Below are 23,612 nucleotides of genomic sequence, written 5' to 3'. Positions count from 1 at the left end.
AGAAATATTGTCATCCATACACTCCTGCCACGACCCAACTCACACTAAGCAGCTACATTAAAAAAAAAAAAAATCCACTGTTTCCTGAAATTTTCCTGAAATTGTCAGAATCAGTATCTGAATATCCAAAACTTATTCGGGTTTACAGACAATAATCTCTAAATTTATTCTTTTAACAATGGATAAGAGCTTCAAAGCTACAATTTCTAATGTTTGGCTTCTTTGTGTCATACCAAAATATCTGAACATTATAAAACATTGATAACTGACATGGAAAAGAACCATATCTTACTAAGCTTATTTTTATTGTTTTATTTACCTACACATATTTGAACATGAGTATATACTGAATGTGCAATTATGACAGAAGCAATGTATACTCTAGATGTGTTTTTGAGTGGTTCATAGTCCATCAAATGATCAACACAATTAAGTATATCTACACGACACACATAAAAAAAGAAAATGATGCTGACTTAATGCTATTTTGACGGCGATATCAATTATAATCCCACCTTAATTTGACCAAGAGTCTGCCCAGAGAAGTCCATGATATTATACCAGCCATCCACGGTCTTGATGCCAGCCAAGAGTGGTCCAAGGTCTACTGAGGTGAACCCTAGGACTCTATCCCCCGTTGCATCTAGGCGAGCAACAGGTATGAAAAGCAGAGGTCAGTTATGGCAGTCATTCACTGGAAGTCATTCTTAGATGAAATACAGTGCGACATTCTTATGTTGTGAACAAGAACACACTAATATTTCATAACAGAGCAATGTCTGGAGTTAAAGGGCAGTGGATCTCTAACTAACATAGCATAGTGCAATTGAGGAGCATGTCTAGGATTATCACATTAAGCATATTTTCAAACAATATCTGATGATCAAAACAACAAAATTTCCCATGAGAGAAAAGATGGATTAACACACTTCATCTTTTTCATCAAAAAAAGATTAATTCTTCATCAGTTTATTAATGAGATTGCAGATAACCACTCCTGACTTTTCTTGCACTGCATCTTTTTTTTTTCTTTTCTTTTTTCAGCCACAGCCACCTCTAAAGACTTTACACTCCAGTTTCCCCTGCTTTTTTCATGCAAGAAGAGTTTCATCTGACTTTGTTTTTGCAAACCAATAAAAAAAAAAGTTTTGCAGCAAATACTATTGCATCTTCACTATTTTCACCAAAAATGTTTTCCTGAATAGAGATGTAAATTTCCTTGCGTTCAGCACTCTTGCTTACCTTGTTTACTTGAAACTTGGTGCCATATCTTGAATATCATGCTCTGTTGAATGAAAATAAAAACAACACAGAATGATCGGTATGATGCTGCCAATGAAACAAATAGGACAAAACTGCATAAAAAGACATGGTTCAATGCAAATCTTATGACGCTGTTATCTATTTTACTCTAGTCAAAGTCATACACAAGGAGACTAACTTTGTAGTTGATGTAGCGGTTGCTCTTCATCCTAGTCCATTGTCATTAATCTATCACTATCACACGGTTTGATTAACAAATGTCTGACGTCATCACATAAGTGCTTCACAGCTTTGATGAAATGTTTTGTGTTGCGTAGATACAGACACTAACACCCATACACACATACAGACACAGGCACACGCACACACTCACACACATACAAACTGAATTTCCGTATGGCATGCCATCATTCTGCATAACACATACTTTCAATACCTACTAGTTCCTACTCCTCATCTGCTGTTTAATCTAGATATATCGCTACGGCGACTGATATGCCTCCGCCATAATGCATGGTTCTCCTAATAGGTCTATAGTACAATGTCTTGACAATGTGTGATGACAGTTTCAAACAATTGGCAAAATATCAAAATGACAGGTTTGACACAAATGTGCTTAATGTTCACTTTCCTAGAACTAGGTTCAATTGGATGAATGATTAAAATGTCAGAGTGCAAGTATTTGGGGAACTGATGATTTTTACTTGACTTTTGACCCTTTTATAAGTTTGTGCATTGAGTAATTTTTCAAGGTATTGAGAAAAAGTATAATTTCAGTATCAAATGGGAAAATAGCATTATCTAAACCTGGCCTTTGACCTTTGACCTCACAGTTCCAAAGAGAATCACTGTTAGGTTGAACATGCATAAATATGTAAGTTTCATGATGATACCTTGAGTTACTTTTGAGATATGGAGGAAAAAGTGCAATTCAGCACTTTCACTTGACCTTTGACCTTTGACCTTTTGGCAAGAAACTTCCCACAGAATATATATTGGGTAATACATGTATACATCAAGTTAAAAAAAAAACCAACCTTCATTCATTGCATAAATATAAGGAAAGTAGTGATATTTTGAGGAGTTGACCTTGACCTTTGACCCCCTGACCTTTGACCCATGACCCCCAACTTCCCTAGATAATCACTGCCCATCGGTACAAGCATATAAAGTTCCATGAAGATACCTTGAACCATTTGCGAGATATGGAGAAAAACATGAAATTAAATTTTTTTTTTCACAAAATAACCTGTGACCTTTGACCTTTGACCCTGTGACCCTAAAATCCACACAAAGTATTATCTCCCAAGGATATACCCTCATACCAAGTTTGATGTAAAACCACCTCACGGTTCTTGAGATATCGACAAAAACAAAACGGGACGGACGGACGTACGGACGGACGGACGGACGACCCGAAAACATAATGCCTCCGGCCACTTCGTTGCGGAGGCATAAAAATCCCAAAACAAACCCAAATGCAAGACACAGGATTAGTACCTGATTATCCAGCACCTGTGGACTGACGGCTACATCCCTGGTGTACTGCCAGCAGGGGCTGGTGGAGTCAGGAATAGTGGGCGTGGCAGCAGGGGAGGGACCAGCTGCAGACTGGAAGGTCACATAGCAACAGGGGCGGAGCATGTCAAACCTTGACAGAGGAGGACAATCAAAATATCATCACATTAGTCTGACTCAGCTCTCAGCATTAAGAAAGTGAAAACTGCATATCTGTGAAATCAATGCAAGACAACGTGACTGGTAATGTATGCACAAGAATAAAATGATTTACGGCTCCCTTTGACCTTCAACCCATGACCCATTGAGGATGAGCTCATTTTGCTACAACACGCATTTCCCATAGACACTTGCCTGAGCATACTCGGGACTCGTTCTCAATGGGTTAACAACAAGGCTGTGCATTTACACATAGATCAAAGCATGCTCACATGTGCCAGTCCACACTGAGATGTTTCTCACTTCAGTAGTTGTAAAATTGTAATTGACTTGAAATATGCAGACTTTGATTTCACAATTAGCAAGATTACCCACGACTTCTGTTTAATATGACCTGCGATGCTACACGAAAGTGACTTCCCACACACACACACAAATTTGGCAGTTGAGCTAAGGATCGAAACTCTCCATTACCTTGTAGGGTCAGAGAGGTCAGAAAGATGCATGGCTCGTTCGACCACGACGGTCATCCAGACTGGCCGGTTCCTCCTCTCCTTCTCCTCCTCCTCCTCTTTTCTCTTCCCTTCCTCCTCTGACTTCTCTGTGCCCTGTCCTTCGTTCTCGCTCTCCTCGCCAGCGGGCCTCGCAGCTCCTTCAGAGGACTCTTCTTCAATCTCATCAGAAGGTGGATGCTGAAAGAAAACAAATCATGTGCCAAATAAAGAAACAATAACTGAACTATCCACATACACTTAAAATGTATCATACAATTGTACGTGCATGAAAGATTAGAATCTAGATAACTGGTTCACATTCAGTGTTGTAAAAAGGAAACTTGAATATGAAATACGTGCAAGAGACTACAGTAAGACATATATGCAAATCTGTGTATATAAGAGATTTATTTCTCGAGATAAAACATATCTATCATGACAATGCTTCTTTTTTTTCATGCAGTCATGGACATAAGATGACATTACACTTAATCCTTGCAATATCTTTTTCTAAAGACAATGGCCCAAAATTGACATAGCTCCTTCAAATTATATGATTCCATGGTTTTAAATTTAGTCCATGGACTAACATCAGTGTAAAATAGGCATAACTTGTACATGCACGTGTCAGCACATGCTTGTTGGCATCGTTGTTAGTCATGTGCACTTTTGCGATCAAAATCTGCACAATCCAATAACGGATCTTCATCCCTTTTTACAATTCTGCACATTGTGACGTCTCCCTTGGGTCTCATTTAAATGCATTTGTAAATGTGTGTTGAATTTGGCAGAGTGATAGAGTATTGCAAATCTCTTGTACGCCTCACGGTATGTATCCACAGCTGAATGCTAGCACTCGACACACGAAACCCAAGCATTTATCAGACTCACCCTCGTGACCGTTGGCTTGTTTTGGGTGACCCTGAAGCCAACGTGGGCTCTGAGGCATGCCCCACCTATATCAGTACAGCCTGGTTTGAATAGTGGGTACACACCACTGGTGGGAGGGAGGAGAAAAAAAAAACATCACTCATAAATGAGCCTCCATGAACATGCATAATGAAATTAAAAACTTGTTCTCATCTTTACATGACTCCAATTCAAAAACTGCTACAGGCAAAATGTAAAGATACTTTACACTACACTTTGATGCTGTTAGCAAATCTCCAAAAATTAAAGGATTAACATTTTCATAGTGAAGATATTACATATCATTTACACACTAGCTGATATACATCTAGACAATGAAGTGTGATATGTGCAAAACACAGAGTCACATAATCTTAATGACATAATTTGAGTGACTTAAAATCAGACACAAAACTCCTGTGTTTAAAACATAAAACTTTTAAATACACATCTCCATGTCTAAATAAAAGCACACTATACACGCTGAATTCCAATAAACATGGAACATTCTGAAAAGAAAGCAGTGTTAGACCCCATGATGACATGATGAGAGATTCTCTTCTCCTGGAAAAACAAACAAACAAACAAACAAACAAACAAACAAACAAACAAACAAACAAACAAACAAACAAACAAACAAACAAACACTCACCTGACCCTGTGCCTCTTGACCCTGCGATGACACAGAGGTGAAAGGTCAATGTAGGCACATCCAACCAGCCTGTCCCGGTGACGGGGCCTCGTCTGGGGCTCCTGGGCTAGCTCAGGGTTGTAACTCAGCCACACCTGCACCTCCAGCTGCTCCTCCCGCAGGTACCTTGGTAGTCACGACAAGGACAAGACAAAGCATTTGAGATCCATATATTCCTCTTTAAGAAATTCTTGTTGGTGACTCACAGCAGTCAAATGTTTCAAGCAGTTTGGTTTGGACACAAGGCTAAAATTGTTTCATAAGCTGGGATGAAATATTGATTCATTTAAGCACTGAACATTTGCACTCATCTATTATTCTAGAAAGAGTGATGTGAAAGCTTCCCCAGATTGCACTTATAAAATACTGCAAAAGTGGATATTTCGGGCGAGTAATTTTTTGTGCTCGGCTGGGTAAAGTGAATTTCGCGTGTTTTTAATTCCGCGAAATCAGGACATTAACGATGGGAACGTATGTCAGGCAAAAATATTTGCGTGCTTTTATTTTCACGCTAACTTCTGGATGCGAAAAATGTGTGAAAATTTCCACTTTTACACTACAGATTTCGCCCATATGCATACGGATAATGTCTCCCAAATGAAGATAGATAGACAGTCTACCTGTGCCATTTTTAGGGAATCACAGAAGATCAAATCATTTCCATGTGATCAAGATCAAGTGATCAGTATGGTGGATTTCCCAGAATACAAACTCAGACGTCCCCTAGGTACATTGTATCAAGAGTGTCAAGACTCACCAGGCAAAGGGCTGTGACCGTTTGGCATGGATGACCTGTGAGTGTCCAAACTCTGCGCTCAGGTGACCGTCGTCCATCTGATCTAGGTAGCACAGCTTGGAGCAGATCGCACCTACGCCAAACATGGGGTAAATGTATTTTAGGAAGGTTTCTTGAACAGATCAGGTACAAGCATGAGAACATCTTCAGTTCTAATTTTCACAGCCAGAGTGAGGGCAAGACAAAGTTATTGAACAAAATGTCTCTCAGGAAGATCTGACAGCACACATATCTTAGCCATTGCATATTACTTAATACCTTTTTCATTCACTGCATTTACAATGTTAAACCAATGTTCAATACAAACATAAATACACTCTGAAAATCGATACATTTGTATAAACAATCTTAACTCAAAATTGACATAACAATACAACAATTACAAAATCCACGAAAGTGCATTTATGCTCTCTTATCTAGATTTCCATCGAAGATTTCTGTTTATGAGGAAAAAAAAATAAATAAATATGAAAATGAAGAGAATAGTAAAAAACTGTAAAAGAATGACAAGAGTCTGGCATTACTCATTTGTTTGCAAACCACATGATCAACTAACAATGAGAATTCTTCTCTCTCCATGGAGTGGTCATCAACCAGTGCATTCTCACCTCTGTCATAGAATTTGTATCTGATGTAGGCCTTGGTGTGAGGGTCAGGCTGCTCTTGACCGGGTCTGAGCGAGGACTGGACGGGGAACCATGCAGCGTCCACATCTACGGTCACTTCACAGACGAGGTCGCTCTCTGCCAGGTGAGGTTGATGTAAATGCACAAAGAACACAGCTGAGGTAAATCACAGGATATGATGGCAAAACTGGCTAACTATGTGTACTTTAATTGCTACCATTTTTTAGATTACTGGAGTCAAATTAGAAATGTTAGTTAAAACATATGAATCAAATCCTTTAGGCAACACTATCACCTGGAAAAAAACACAGCAATAGTAAAATACATCATTGTACACAAATGAGAAACAGGGCACAAAAACAAGAGTGTTAAAGAGTGTCATGAAAAGACCAAGCATATGATGACAGGTGTCTTCGAAAGATTTTAGAATCATAATACTTCAATTAACGATTCTAAAGAAATATATGTTCAAACACTTAACATTATTTGAAATTTCACATTTGCAATAGCTGCAATTTTCAACTAACATTAACAGCTATCAAACATAAAATATCATATTTTTTTAAATTAAACCTGGACAAAGTACACTTTTAACTTCTATCAAAGAGATGAAATATCATCCTAAACTTGAGAAAAGAAGTTGAAAAACAGGAAATACATGCAAGTAATACAATTAACATTGTAAAAAAACAAAGCTATTATTATCTGCTGTGAAAAATACTGCCTATTTGCATATTGATGATGGGGCAGGGCCTGTTGGTCACGCCTACCTTCAATACGGAATACATACAGGTGATACAATGAACATAGTAAGAACAATAGTATCATTGTCTGCTTTGAAAAGTACTGACCATTTATGTGTTTATGATGGAACGGGGCCTAGTGACCACACCTACCTTCATCTCCCTCGGTCCAGACCTTCTCCATGTCTTCCAGCATCAGTCCTTCTGGACTCCAGCCCACCTTGCGGCCGGCATGGATCACCTTCTCCCGGTCACTGGCGTGGCCGAACTTGACCGAGAGCTCCACCCCTCCCGCTGCCACTCGGTCCAGCAGTCTGGCCTGATGGCCGTGGTGGGCCGTGTCGCTGTCTGCGTCGGGGTGTGTGTCAGGGTGTGTATCGCCCCGTCTGTTGGAGGGTGCGGCCTCCCATCCCACTGGGGGCAGGGTGAGGGGATGCCATCCCTCGATTCCTGGAAGAAGAAATAGGGAAAATACTCCAGTGGTTGCTTTGGACTTTGGTTTGTTTTTAAGTATCCATTTATTGCGAATGTGTTCCTCTTACTAGTATTCTGGCAGCTTATTGTCTTATGCTCTACATTGGAATAAAAAAAAGATAAGTTAATTCAGTGCTTGTGAAAACAAGCAACTGAGTAATGTGCTACATTACAACATAACTTAGTCTTCCACTGACTGATACTATCGGAAAATTTAATAAGCGTATCTGCTGACACCGAAATGACTATGACCATGCACTGACCTGTTCGGCTTGCAAGTAGCTTGATGAGGGGAATAGTTATGGTGCCAATCAATACATCTCCAGTTGCTGCTACCACTCGATGGGCCAGCACACCCCTCCCCGCTTCTCCCCGGGGTAGGGCATGGTCTACATAATGGGGTCTGTCATCACTCGTTCCTGTTCAGAAGAGATACATCATTATAGGAATCCTTGGCCATCATAAAACTCATCCTCAATTCTGCCACATTCAACTCATACTCATCTAATGAATAATCACTATCATGTGCCTTTGAAATGTATAGATGTCTCCAGTATATACGTATATCTGTATATAAATGTATTTATTTGTCCTGCACTTGTTGCCTTGACCAAAAAACAAAAACAAACAAAAACAAACCAATAAGTCATGATCTTGCTCTTTACTTAATTTCTTTTGAATTTCATGAAACATGTGTCAAAAAGACTCGCAAGAATCAGACATCCAAAGCAGTGAAATGCAAATTAATGAAGACAAATTTCTTGTAAGAGAGGTACAGCTGACTGCAAGTTTAGCTGAATCAACCATTGAACATTACACAACAATTAAACTTTCTATGAATATTATGATAACTTACATCTCTCTGTGATATTGGGCTCTGAGGGCAGCAGATGTACATGTCACTCTTAGTTAGGTAATCTATCACCTTCTCTGGAGTCAATTTCTGAGTAGGTCATTGTACTGAGCAATTTAACCCATTGAGGACAGGTCCCGAGTATACTCAGGCAAGTGTCTATGGAGAAATGCGTGTTGTAGCAAAATCAGCCCATCCTCAACAGGTTAGTGACCAAAACTGAGAATACCAACTAAAAGTCTATTCTGAGTTCTTCAAGAGCAGCAGAACCTACAGAAGGAACCAATTTCATATTCTGACACCTCTAGCTTTGGCGGTGAATTGAAAAATAAATGTGAGCTAATATCTCAATAGAAAAAGTATTGTCTTTATTGCAAATAAATTCTTAAGCTTTGAAAATTCAAGTGACAAAAGCAGTGAGGTCTTGTGTCTTGATATTGGGTTCATTTCACTACTGTAAAACAAGAAATTTCTGCATGCATTGAATTTTTCACAAATTTTGCAGAAAGCCGAGATTTGCAAAAGCAAAATGCATGCGAAAGGTTTTGTCTACACAATCCAGTACATATAGTATACTCATAATATTCTTGCAATTCCCAAAAGCGTAAAAAAAAAAAAAAAGAAGAAGAAATCAGCTCTAATTCACAAAAGTTTTGTGCTGTGAATGTTTCTGGTTCTACAGTATTCCTCCACCTATCTTCCTATCATCCATCCTCCTACCTTCTCTCAATCCAGGCACCTGATGCCACACCTGTAGGGTGAGGTCAGCCGTCTCCAGAGCCTCAGCCAGACTCGACACCTCCCCCTCACGCCCGTCTTCCCCTGGGGCCAACAGGAGAGGGCAGGGCAGCTCCAGGAAGTGGTTGAACTCCGGGCAGAAGCTCCTGGCGATGGTGCGCGTCACTCGCACCTCCTGCAGGCCAGAATTCAACATTACAATTGTTCCTCTCAAAACATCAGCATCAAATTTTTAAAAAGGATATTGTAAAGCAAGATATTTTTGCAGCGTGAAATTCCCACAAACTGGAGCCGAAGTCCGTTTTTTGCTGCATGAAATTTTCGCGAATTGCCACAGGCATTCAGTGCATATAATGTAGTCAAGAACTTTCAAGTACATGTTAATTTTGTGAACCTTGGCTCTTACAAAATTCGTAAGATTAAAATGCCCGTGAACTTTTTTGTTTTTACAGTATGTTTTGGTGGCCCAATAGGGCAACTATGATTCAAAATAGATCATTACATTACGATCGTCCCTCCATTTTCTGGCGCAAGAAATATCTTGAGCTTTGTGCATAGATTTCAGCCAGGATTACACCACAATTGACTTCAAATAACCTTGAAAGTAAATACGAAGTGATACAAGATGTACCAAATGTCTCTAAATAGCATTTCCACACACAAGGAGGACATGCAGTACTCATTTTACTTCCGTTTGGTTCGAATTTGGTCTCCATGTACTCACATCTTTGGCCAAGAAGGACAGGTGTAGTTTGATGTAGGAGTTGATGCCGACCTGGGCTGGATACTGCATGCCGGTGTCGTAGCGTGCCAGAGTGGCCGCAGCAGTCTGGGTGTTCAGTCAAGGTACAGTGGTTAAACTGGGCTTCTGACAAGCTCATGAGCAAACTAGATATATCGCTACGGCGACTGATATGCCTCCGCCATAATGCATGGTTCTCCTAATAGGTCTATAGTACAATGTCTTGACAATGTGTGATGACAGTTTCAAACAATTGGCAAAATATTAAAATGACAGGTTTGACACAAATGTGCTGAATGTTCACTTTCCTAGAACTAGGTTCAGTTGGATGAATGATTAAAATGTCAGAGTGCAGTTATTTGGGGAACTGATGATTTTAACTTGACTTTTGACCCTTTTATAAGTTTATGGATTGAGTAATTTTTCAAGGTATTGAGAAAAAGTATAATTTCAGTATCAAATGGGAAAATAGCATTATCTAAACCTGGCCTTTGACCTTACAGTTCCAAAGAGAATCACTGTTAGGTTGAACATGCATAAATATGTAAGTTTCATGATGATACCTTGAGTTACTTTTGAGATATGGAGGAAAAAGTGCAATTCAGCACATTCACTTGACCTTTGACCTTTTGACCTTTGACCTTTTGGAAAGAAACCTCCCACAGAATATATATTGGGTAATACATGTATACATCAAGTTAAAAAAAAAAACCTTTATTCATTGCATAAATATAAGGAAAGTAGTGATATTTTGAGAAGTTGACCTTGACCTTTGACCCCCTGACCTTTGACCCATGACCCCCAACTTCTCTAGATAATCACTGCCCATCGGTACAAGCATATATACTAAGTTCCATGAAGATACCTTGAACCATTTGCGAGATATGGAGAAAAACATGAAATTTCAAATTTTTTTTCACAAAATAACCTGTGACCTTTGACCTTTGACCCTGTGACCCTAAAATTCACACAAAGTATTATCCCCCAAGGATATACCCTCATACCAAGTTTGATGTAAAACCACCACACGGTTCTTGAGATATCGACAAAAACAAAACAGGATGGATGGACGTACGTACGGACGTACGGACGGACGTAGTGTACGTACGGACGGACGGATGGACGGACGACCCGAAAACATAATGCCTCCGGCCACTTCGTTGCGGAGGCATAAAAAGCAATTTTATTCCAATCAAATCAACTTAAATCTATCATCACTCACCCATATGATATAAAAATGTATGGTTGTGCACATGCTCTTTTCAAATGACCTTGCAGACAGAACCAATGGGCAGTGTACTGTTGTCATTTTGGGATTGGGAGAATTGAAGAGTCCATGCAATATCGGGGCTGTCAGGATACTGCAAATCAATACTTTCTCTTTTTAGTTGAAAGTGAGATGTCACTGTTATATATGCAACAAATTTTGCACATAAGGTAGCACAACCCATAAATGTATGGTTAGCTACATTAACACTTTAGCTTATGTTCCAATGTCTGCATATTTTTAATTCATTCTTTTCTCTAAATGTAGGGGAAAAACAACCTGTCACTTATTTTCTCATCTCATCTCATTAAAAGTATGAAACAAGTACTTTGTGAACAATTTACATCTTGTTAATTTTACAAAGCACACTGAATACTTACCTGTTTCCTGTACAAGGATGAGGGATTTGGAGAGGTAAAACACTATAAACACTCAAAATTGAATCTGACATTCAAGGTAGCAAACTTTAATGGCTACCAAAAGGGGTAATCAGGTTGTTTTCAGTAGTGATATGAGCATGTGGTACTATCAACATAAAGAGAAGTATGTACCTGCTGGAGGTATCAAAAATACATTCTGCCTCAATGTTTGTAGAGCGAAGATGTACTAGTATATCAGACATCATACTCATACAACTTTACATGATAAAGACCAAAAAAAAAAAAGAACAAATATCTATTTCAGCAAATTTCTCAAACTTTGAGCTATGGTAACTAAACTAATGACAAATTAAATGACCAGCGGACAGAGCACTATTGATGAAATAACATCATATTGCAGTTAACTGAAACAGATGTAAGTGTAGAAATGTACCTTCAGTCCACAGGCCCTGTGTATGGTGACAGCCAGCGACACATGGGGTCCCCCACTGGCCAGTTTTCCCCCTGCTCCACTGGGCTGAGAGGGTGTTGCGTTCCGTATAACAGTCTGCCTGTAGCTAACTGTAACATCCAGCAAGCCACCATCCTGCAGCTGCTGTATATTGAGGATAAAGACCATTTGGTCCAGTAGTGCACTTTCCTATTAGTATCATTCAAGTCCTTTTCAGTTACAGTCAGGAAGGACTATGCTAAATGACAGGTAACACCACTCAATCATCTCAAAACTTCCGACCGACCCCGTAGAAGGACAACATTTGTGCAATCTTTTGCCAGGCTGGAATTTTGCACCAATCCATCATTTTATGCAATTTATGTAACAAAGAATAATAGCTTTGGTTTTCCCTTCACAGAAGTCATAGCAACGCTAGTGATATATCTTGGGCATGGGTTTTTAGAGCCGAAACAGATAGAAACAGAACAAAATCTGGGTTTAGCCCAACGGTCCCCATTAATGATCAGGTAGGTAGATGAACAGGTCTAATGAACAGGTAGAATGAAAAACAATCAATAAATTACTAATATATATGTCATAAGGTGATTAAAAAGTCACATCACTTTCTTTTTTTAAAGTGTAATGGGATATAAAGAGATATCATACACAGCATGCACAGATATGTGATCTAAATAAAAGGTATCATAACATAGACTAATTTTTATTGATTACAAGATTTCTTGAACATGAATTCCTGCTTGTAGTGCACAACTGCGCACCACAAAAAACAACAACAAATGAGCGCCATGTAGTACTAATCTTAACTAGTAAGTGGTCATGTTAGAATTTGTACTTTTTACTCATTACATATGTACAACAATACAAGTGTATATCACCGCCATCGCATATATCATACTACATTACCCTTGCCATAACCCATATTACTGTCAATGCCCTAATGATGGCTGTCAGCTCTGAGAATTAAACTTAAGTTCAGGTCTATGTGAGACTTTATAAACCACAAGCTGATGATCACACACTGCATTTGTTCAAGCACATGGCATACCTTGGTCCTTGTCTCCTCCGAGCCTGCCGAAGGCTCCTCCTGCTGGGAACGGAGAGGAAGAGAGAAGGTCTGGACGCTGGGCTCCCCTCTTCTCTGCATGGTTACCATGGCGCACAGCTTGGCCAGTGGGAGGGATGCCTAGGATAACACAAAAATGATTCGTTATCACAAATCAAATGTTATGAGTGATTTTTTTCAACATGTTGGCTCTGAAATATTGTGACTTTACTTACAATTACACTCGTACTATACATGACACACCCAATTCACAAGAGTCACGGATTAGAGCAGTAGATTTATCTTTTAGAAGATGGGGTACACAAAAACATACAATTTTCAATATCACTTTCTGGATAAGTGTCTAATCTGTTGGAATACAGTCTTTGCTGGAAAATGTATTTTTTATAGACCCTATTCGAAGATATTTTGGAAGCCATAGTTAACAGGACATAGACAAGACACTACAAATATCAAACGATGCTGAAAATACTGAATGAGTGAGATTTAGTTTAATGCAGACCCCGTGTCTCCATGTTCCTCCTCAACAAGTTTAATAGCAGCTTGTATCCCTGTGCCATATCCTGTATCACAGCAAGTTAGAGCATGTACAGGCCGTTCATGTGCGACCCAGTTTCCACTAAGAGCACACATGTAACGAGTAGCAGTACAATGTGCCACATGATACCATGGCGATTTGAATGCTATCATTCGCGCATTCAAAAACTATGACTACTTCTTCAAAACCACTGCACCCTTGGAAGCATTTGCTGCATTTGCCAACTTTTAGTCACCATCACTGCGATGTGGATCACTTCAATATGCATTCATACAGCATTGAATCTACACCAAATACAACCCAGACACAATGATCTTCAGTCACCTTAGCAATGACCTGGTCCCTGACATTGGGGTAGTAGAACCTGCACCAGACCTCGAAGGGGATTCCCCCAGCGTGGCCACCGACACCTGCGCATGCTACCAAAGAAATAATGCGAGTTGAAAATGTTCATTATCTCTGGTTGAAGGGAAACCACATCAATCAAAGATGTATAGTTGCTTTAAGGTAACATATTAACATATGAAGAGAAATTTTACCAAGAATTTCTAAATGCAAGTCTTACAAAGTAAAAAGAAAAAGAAGAAGAAAGGTAAATAAGAGATATCAGTGTTTCCTGATCATCATATTTTGATTAAAGGGGCATAGTCCCGGTAGTGTAGATGGCGCTGTTGATGCTACTGCCGATCACCATTAGCATTTATACGAAGATTGCCGAAATTGAGCTGTCATCAAGAGTTACAGCGCGTAGGTGTTGCTAAGTAACGTTGCCTTCGTTGTCTTCTCTGCACATCACGCAGTCTGTAGTAATGCCAGGGTGCGTGCATATGAACTTCTTATTATGACATCACAAAAGAAATTTGCTAAAGCTGTCATCCCCCTGAGCCGAATCATGAGCCGAACTGTGATCGGACCACTGACACAGTGGATCGGACTTCTTCGGACTCGGGAAAGTGGGCCAAAGCGTAAGCGCCCAAGAGAAGTCGATAGCATATTCTCTATAGGAAACTTGCGCCGTGCGCCCGCGTACGCATTTGACTAAAACACCGGGACCATGCACCTTTAAGGTGTACTAGAGACCAAAACCACTGCACACATTCTGGAAGAGTGTTTGTCTTTACTTTTCCACAGATGTCAATGGTTTCTTTTCTCATCTTTTTTTTTTTTTTTGGGGGGGGGGGGGAAGTAACCACTCGAACAAGATTCAGTTATTTTGAATTTTACAAAAAATGCAAACTTCATGGTACATAATTTTATTACGATGAGCTACAATGTGGGATCTGCCCATGAGGTGATCTAGGAGTCTAGTGATTTACGCTTAAAATGACCTCTGCGAATCTGCAATCATTTCTGGAAACATTCTCAATTTCGAGATCTACAACACTTGTGTCCAACGGAGAGAACAAAGCAACACAGACCCAGCATCCCAAGACCTACCTGTGAGGAGCTCTCTCTGGACTGGGCAGCCCTGAGGTAGGCTGATGCGATGCCTGCACACATCGTTGAACGTCGGGTCGGGGATGCACAGCGTGGTGGCGGTGCGGTGTGGCCGCAGAGTCAATCCACCTGACACAGACAGTCATGAAGTATAAGAGTGTTAGAAAAAGATAGAGATTGACGACTATATATCTCCATCCGGTATCTACAGACTCAAGACAATCTTCGTCGGTATCAGTGCTTCGATTAGAACAAGTGTTGTAGGTACTGCATTACTGAGAAGGGCATTCATATCATAACATTATCATCTTCTTGATCCTTGACAAACAATACGTTTCACATAAATGCTTCCATTTTTAGTGAAGGAGCATGATTACTAAGAGCTAAAATTTGAATAAAAAAGACACAAAATATATATCAAACAGCAGAAATAATCACACACCAGTGCATGGTTTCATAGATAAATAATGAGAAAAAATGAATGGTGCATCTCTCTTGATTATAAAGGAGCAGCGATTTTTAGTTGTTTTTTTCTTAAAGAAAATTAACCATCAAGTCATTCCTAATCCTGTATAAGATGCAGCTTTTCCTGCATATAAAAGTGATGAACTCTTCAACCTGGTAATTATGCCATTCCTCTCTTGTCACAATCTCTTTCCTTTCAACATTTGTTTAAAAAAAAAAGATAAAAAGAAAAAAAAGTTCACTGATCTTAAACTCAAGTACTTCTGTCTATCAACCAATTCTATCAAGATGCCCTACAGGAATCCAGTGTATTTGTATTATCAATTTCATCCACTTCAAGTTCTTGTCAGAATATATCCTTATTGCCTTCTTGTTTGTACACATATCTACGGTAGTTGAAGTGACAACCCCAGAGACTCCAACCCCAAGCACATTCTGATCTGGAGATTCTCCTGCCTGAAACCCCTAACAAACAGGAGACTCCAACTTGATGTGCGCGAAGCGCAAATCACGAGCCCAAAGCTCGAAGTTCTTTGCGGCCAGGGTCTAGGGCCCGCTTAAGGGCCCTGGAAGCTCTAGGGATCTAGGTGCTCTCTCGTGCTATATCTCAGGCTTATTTTTCAACATACGATGACACTTAGTTAGAGATCATTTCAAGTGGGAGACACAAAGCCAGGGCGGGAGAACGGGAGATTTTGCAAAAATGGTCTTTCGGCGGGAGAACTCCCGTCGAAAGCGGGAGAGTTGGAATCTCTGCAACCCCATGCCCCAAAAAAAGTGTAGTGAAAACAACACGAAGAAAAGAATAACGCCCCTAAAACGAGACTTGGTCATAGTTTGGTATTGGTATTACATGATCACCTAGGAAGGTATGGTAAGGTACAGTGGTACATACCATCATCGTGGCGCAGGACTGCTGTGTGATGATGCTGATCCAGCTCGTACTGACTCTGATGGGGGAAGTGGTACTGGACGAAACAGTCTGCCTCACCCCACACCGACCCCTCCAACTGGGGGAGTCCCTGGATCCCTTCCACAACCACCTCAAACACATGCTCCACTGACAGGACACAACCAACAGAACGAAATCTTCAACCAATTTCTTTAACAACATGACATCCTGGATTGATTTTGCTGTATGCAACAACGATATCTTTATGTAATTTAAAGCAACATTCTGAAGTGAATAAAAATAATTTCCATCCCACTGAGTTACTCATAACAAACAATTGTGAGGTATTCATAGTAGTACATACATATGATGCCACCATTTTGAAGCGTAGCAGAAAATTTAAACAAAGTTACCACTAATCACTGTTATCATTAATTTTCAAATAGTATGATTTCTATTACTGATTCAAAGAAATTGTATGTAATAATACTGTTGTTTCATGTTGTTTCATGATGTTGGTATGCAAGAACACTTTTGGTAGAAATATTATACATTGTATACTGCATAATTACAGACGTTTAATGTTAAAGACATTTATCATGGAGTCAGTTATTGATTAATGTATCACATGTATTTTTTCTTCTTCTTCTTTTCATTACTGTTATTTTGGTTCTGCATTGTCCTTTTATTGTGTTTTCTAGTTTTCTTGTACAAATAGCACCAGTGCTCTTAGAAACACCCATATAAAGCACCATATAAATGCAATTATTATTATTATTATTATTATTATTATTGTTATTATTATTATTATTATTATTATTATTATTATTATCATTATCATTATTATTATTAGTGTTATTATTGTTATCATTATCATTATTATTAATATTATTATCATTTTTATAATAATAATAATAATAATAATAATTATTATTATTATTATTATCATTATTGTTATCATTATTATTATCAAAATTATTACTATCATTATCATTATTATTATTATTATTATTATCAGCAGCAGCAGCAGCAGCAGCAGCAATCGAAGGTTCCTCTCATTGACAGACAACGTGGTCGGTGTCCTTATCTTTGTAACTGCCGCTGCCATTGAGGTATTGTCACAGGTAAGATGACTTGCATCATCATCATCATCATCATCATCATCATCATCATCATTATTATCATTATCAATTTTTGATATTAAGTATCTAGGAAAGGAAAATTATTCAGGGAAGTATGCCTTCCCGGAGAAAAAGAAAGACTCAAGTGTGTCTGGCAGGCTAGATACTGTGCTGACCGAATACCTTCCTTCAATGATTCACAAGTATGAGGAAAGTGGATAGGCTTCTTTACGAAGAGATGAACATCTCTTCAGAAAAGTGTGTGGGTGAAGATGAAGGTATTTTCTTTAGACAAGATTTGTACTCGTTTGGACCTTTGCGGACTTGTGAACTGTATTGCTATGATGTAGTTCCATCTTGCCTATGTCTTGCCGCAAAGATTGAGGACAATATTTGAAAAATTTATAGAGAATGTGACAAATTGCTCAATTTGTTGCTAGTATGTCTTATCTTGTACAAATGTGTGGTGAAATTTTGTGTAATCCCAAGTATTGCTATGCATGTTACATCTGCCTGTTGTCTCTCTGCCATTATGATTATAATATACATTGTAATTATGTTGCATCAAGTGGCTTTCCATACGCTGATAGGATTCCATGTGTTACATGTTGTGCACGCTATGTGTTACATGTTTGGGGTTGACTCGGTCATGGCCAATTAACTCCTGAACATCATATACCATGATCGTCTGATGTTTTTCCTTATTTACTGCCGCTCTGCTGTGAGCTTGTCTACATATGCATACACGTGTATGTATGTCTGCTACGGCTGCCATTCTTCTTGCCTGGCTCTGTTCTTTCAATATCGGAAAAATGCCTCCAAATTCAGTATCAGCACTCTTAAAAGACATTCTTGTGAGTAAGGATTTCCCTGGAGGCATTTTGGATGCTGTTGAGCGAATGCTCAGCGAGATAATGGATAGGCTCAATCAACAAGAACAACACAATTGAAACTGCAGCACAGAAAACAGATCAAGTTGTGTTTAAACTTCAACAAGAGATGCTGGAAACACGACATGAATAGTCAAAAAGGTGTGAGAAATTGGAATCGACCATTATGGATCTAGAATACAACTGTGAAACCAAGGACAAGCAGATTGCAACGTTGCAGAAAGACATTGATGGCAGGAAATACCTGATGGAAAGACTCACTGCCAACATGGAACAGCAAAATCAGTATACCAGAAGCCGTGTCCAGAAGAAACACTTTGAGAATCTTTGGAGCACCACTTGAACAACCTGGAGAAAATACCAATGCCATTGCCTGTGATGTAGCGCAACAAATAGGTGTGGACCTCACCACTCCTGATATAGAACGCAGTCACCGTGTGGGGAAAACAACAGACAAAAAGAACAGGAGTCACGGAATCATTGTGAAACTTTGCTCCTACCGTGAGCACCAGCTGCTAATCACGAACCGTCGTAAGCTGAAAGGCTCAGGTATTTCCTATGACGACTTGGCAGCAAAGAATCTCGAGCTACTGACGACGGCCAAGAAAGAAGACAAGGTGACATCTGCGCGGTCTTTGACGCACGCAGCCAAACACCTGATAACTTGTGCGGCTGACTTGCAAAAAATATGAATTTTCACACAGGTACCACACACAATGATTCTTTTAGAACTCGTATCACATTTTTTTTTCTGATAGCCACAGATTTATAACCGTATTCATACAAGGTCTTCTTGGTTACCCTGCCATTTCTTGCCTTTTGTATATCATCATCTATCCTGAGGTAGCAGCTACAGTGCCTGACTGTTGAATATTCTTTAAAAATTGTAAGATACATGAATATCTTGGTCTGTATATTTTGTACTTTTTTAATGCTCCTCGTGGCTATGCATTTTTTTAATTGCTTGTTTTACAATGTTCTATATTTGGTATAGTTTTACGTTCTTTGATGTGTGTGTGTGTGTGTACGTGGCTGTCTGTGTGCTCGAATGAGGTAACACGTTACAATGCTTCACCATAAAGAATATTCTCATTTGATTAATTCATTAGATTTACATGCAATAACCAGATCTCTAACTCCAGAAAACGGAGAATATGATCGACCAGATGAATTTAATCGCTTAGTAAAAGAAGGCGTCCAGAAAAACTGATGCTTCTAAATTTTCTTGTATTCATTTTAATGCCAAAAGTATGAACAAAAATTTTGACGATATTCTTACATTTTTAGGTACACTTCAAATACAATCTTCTGTCATTGGTATTTCTATAACATGGTTGAAAGAGTTTGATTCATATTTCAACATTGAGCATTTTGACTTTGTTATGAATGGATGTCAAGAAACAAGAGGAGGTGGTGTTGGTGTATACACAAGAATTGATCTGAATATCAACTTCGGAATGATTTAATTATAAGCGAGCCTTTCATGGAATCTATTAAGCAAATCTACTAAGCAAAGCATTTGACACATCAGATCACTCTGTATTGATTGATAAATTGTATATCTGTGGCATCATAAAAATTATCTTTAAGATCGTATCCATTGTGTTGTTTTTATTGAAAGTGTTAAAGCCTTACAATCGTGGCGAGTTGTTTGTGTGGCACGGAGACAAACGCAACACGCTGCCTCCCCCATTCTGTACCAAATGTAGTGACACCGAATGAGAATAGCGCTGGCTCAATGGGTCAGCAAACAACACTTTAGACTACAAATCTCCTGACCCAAAATGGCTGTCCGAGCCACGAGAGCTTCCGAATGGACGCACACTCTAAGTGCGCATGTGCATGAAGAGAGGCCAAAAGAGCCACGCGTCTTCTGGCCTCTCTCCTCTAATTACCGCAGCTCGCAGTCACAATGTTTGTGTATGATGCATACACACACACGCACACACATACACACACACACACACGTGTCTCAGTGGCAGCATTGTCCCACACGTTTATGGATATAGCACCAAGTCTGGCATTGCGCAATTAACTTTGGTCATTCGGGAGATTACGAAATAACGCACCATTAGGGGTGACGGTCGTATGACTTTTAATAAGGAACTTGAACTTGAGAGTATGTAAAAGTCTTGAAATTGAAGTTCTGTATGCTTTCTTAATACATTGAAGATCAAGTTTACAGGTCAGTCAACTTACCGACACCATTCTGCTCCACAGTATTATCATCTGTGTGGGCTTGAGCTCTGAAAAAGATGGATGTGTCCACATCAAACTTCATTGTTAGGCATGCATAGTAATCTTTGTTTGTTAGTTTGTCTACTTTCTAAATGTTCAAATACTTGACCTTTTGCTCATTTAATTTTGAATAATATAAAGGGCGATGCAAGGCAAAGCATCAGTATTTAGAGCACGCGGTCACTTTATGAATACATCTCTCTTCTGGTCACTCTGGATAGTAATGATGATAGCAATAACAAATAACAATTTTACTGTGCTACATCTGTCAGAATTGACGCTCCTGGCAAGCTGTGCGAGAGAAGATAGTAACAGGAATGAGCACACACTTATCTGAAGATGACTAGTCAGGGATTTATACTCTGTAAAGCGTAAATACAAGACTAAAGAGAAATTAGATAAGATAGGATGAGAAGGGCTGTAAATAAAATAGCTGTTTACATGTACACAGCATGTGCTGCATCTTGCAGGCTCTCATGCGCCAAGAGTTTTGGTAACAATAGATATGCGCATTATAAATGTCCTGTCTTATTATCATTATTATGAGATGAGAGTTTGAATTGAGAACAAGCAAAATGGAGCTGGTGCACATGAGCCTACTACTGAAGTCTTTCATCAAAAGATGCTCAGATTGCGGTGGTAGTAGCAATGATCCCACAGATACCTTTCTGCGTAGTGCAGCGGCCTCTCGGGCAGGTCTGAGGTCGTTCGTCTGATGGACTTCAGTCGCTGCAGGGCCAGGACCTGGGGGGGGGGGGGGGGGGTGAGGGAGGTGGAATGAGGATTTGGTGTGGAGGCTCATCCCAATAGATGGCTATTCTCAGCACAAAGAATATAAGGAAATCCTATAACCAATAAACAGTGGATCAGTCAAATTAATGATTGTCAATCAGTTGGAACAAAAAACAATGGACCAGTAGGATTTTTCATGTGGTTTCAGCAAATTTCAAACATTAATAATTTCTTGCAGTTCCATCAAAAATGAAATAATAAGATTATAAATCACAGGAATGAAATCTTATTGACATTTCCATATGACATGAAGTTTTCTTTTACAATTCATATCAAATCTTCTAGTCATTTGAGAAAGAAATAAATTGTCCCATGTTTTCAACTCTATCCTAAGGACAATTTTTATCAAATTTCTGCTGAAGATACAGAAGTATCAAAGATATTTTCATTAAAAATGCTCAGCATTACTTTGAATAAGAAATATGTTCCTCCAAATATTATGAAGAAAATAATAATTTGGGCCTAACAGTAAACCACACTCCACAAAGTATCATCATAAGTAGTCTCACTTATCAACATATTCAACAAACCTGCTGCTGAGATCCAAGGGCAAGAAGAACGGTCAGATGTCCACACCTCTGACCACTAAAAGGGTCAGTGATGGGCACCTCATTGTCCACTGCTACAACAGGATACTTTGGGTACACAAGACAAAAAACAAAACAAAACAAAGAAATTCAATGTCAATCAAAAGTAATTCATTTCATCTTAGACTTCATCAGAAGTGGCTTTTCTGTAGCACAGCTTTTAACAGCCTTCATATCAATGATACTACTTACTACTACTACTACCACTACTACTACTACTACTACTACTACTACTACTACTACTACTACTACTACTACTACTACTACTACTATTACTACTACTTCTATTACTACTACTACTACTTCTATTACTACTACTACTACTACTACTACTACTACTATTACTACTACTACTATTACTACTACTTCTATTACTACTACTACTACTACTACTTCTATTACTACTACTACTACTACTACTACTACTATTACTACTACTACTACTACTACTACTTCTATTACTACTACTACTACTACTACTACTACTACTACTACTACTACTATTACTACTACTACTACTACTACTACTACTACTACTACTTCTATTACTACTACTACTACTACTACTACTACTAATACTACTACTACTATTACTACTACTACTACTACTATTACTACTACTTCTATTACTACTACTACTACTACTACTTCTATTACTACTACTACTACTACTACTACTACTACTACTACTACTACTACTTCTTCCACTACTACCATTACTACCACCACTACTACAGTTACTATTTACTATTACTACTTCTACCACTACTACTGCTACTACTTCTACCACTACTACTGCTACTACTACTACTACTTCTACCACTAATACCATTACTACCACCACTACTGTAGTTACTTTTACTACTTCTACCACTACTACTACTATTGCTAGTAATTTTCATCATAATAATGTGACATGACAAGGGTCTAACATTGTAATTCTGTCCATTGTGCCTCCTCAATATGCAAATATTCCTGCACTGAGTAAATGAGGGTAAAAGAGCCTGTACCCCACCTGTGATTTAAGCAGCGTGCCGGCAATCCTCTGGTCTCGGTAAGACATGTAGAGCTGGTGTAATGGCAGCTTGGCAATGCCTAGTAACTGTGAACACAATCGAACAGCAGAATCATGAGACATGGCACACCATGTAAATGATCTTTATGGGAATTTAATCCACTCACAAAAAAGCTCTCAAACATGCAGGTGAACAACTTCAGGGAGCATTATACATGCAAAGGCTAAAATTGGGAATACTACTTCTGATTTTATTTGATCTGATGTGTAAATCAAAAATTCATGCTCAACTTAATCTGAACATTGCACATGGCAAGTTGAAGAGATTCAAGGAACCAAACTGGCATAATAAGGTGTGCTCCTGAAGGGGCTAGCAAAATTTGTCAGAACTATGACAAATTTGTCAGAATTATGATAGACTACTTTAGAATTTTAAAAAGTACTGTTCTGGTAGTCAATGTGCCTTG

At 38.9% G+C, this 23,612-nt stretch overlaps 1 protein-coding gene across 1 annotated transcript in view; it reads right to left on the bottom strand.

The window, feature by feature from the left end:
- Positions 1 to 23,612, bottom strand: part of LOC139722261 (C2 domain-containing protein 3-like) — a 65,265-nt gene that overhangs the window by 21,872 nt on the left and 19,781 nt on the right. Inside the window, 21 exon segments of the mRNA XM_071633570.1 lie at positions 516 to 643; positions 1,243 to 1,285; positions 2,764 to 2,914; positions 3,415 to 3,602; positions 4,326 to 4,431; positions 4,996 to 5,160; positions 5,792 to 5,903; positions 6,439 to 6,573; positions 7,347 to 7,649; positions 7,937 to 8,092; positions 9,247 to 9,439; positions 9,989 to 10,093; positions 12,087 to 12,245; positions 13,153 to 13,290; positions 14,033 to 14,127; positions 15,146 to 15,274; positions 16,506 to 16,670; positions 20,713 to 20,759; positions 21,416 to 21,495; positions 22,074 to 22,178; positions 23,146 to 23,232. Coding sequence (XP_071489671.1) covers positions 516 to 643; positions 1,243 to 1,285; positions 2,764 to 2,914; positions 3,415 to 3,602; positions 4,326 to 4,431; positions 4,996 to 5,160; positions 5,792 to 5,903; positions 6,439 to 6,573; positions 7,347 to 7,649; positions 7,937 to 8,092; positions 9,247 to 9,439; positions 9,989 to 10,093; positions 12,087 to 12,245; positions 13,153 to 13,290; positions 14,033 to 14,127; positions 15,146 to 15,274; positions 16,506 to 16,670; positions 20,713 to 20,759; positions 21,416 to 21,495; positions 22,074 to 22,178; positions 23,146 to 23,232 — 2,790 coding nt within the window.

The sequence above is a fragment of the Diadema antillarum genome, unplaced genomic scaffold (assembly GCF_040938485.1).
Source record: "Diadema antillarum isolate AM-2024a unplaced genomic scaffold, OU_Dant_1.0 scf00000162, whole genome shotgun sequence".
Taxonomy (NCBI): Eukaryota; Metazoa; Echinodermata; class Echinoidea; order Diadematoida; family Diadematidae; genus Diadema; species Diadema antillarum.
Note: the sequence above shows the minus strand (reverse complement) of the source record. Positions and strands in the feature narration are given on the sequence as shown.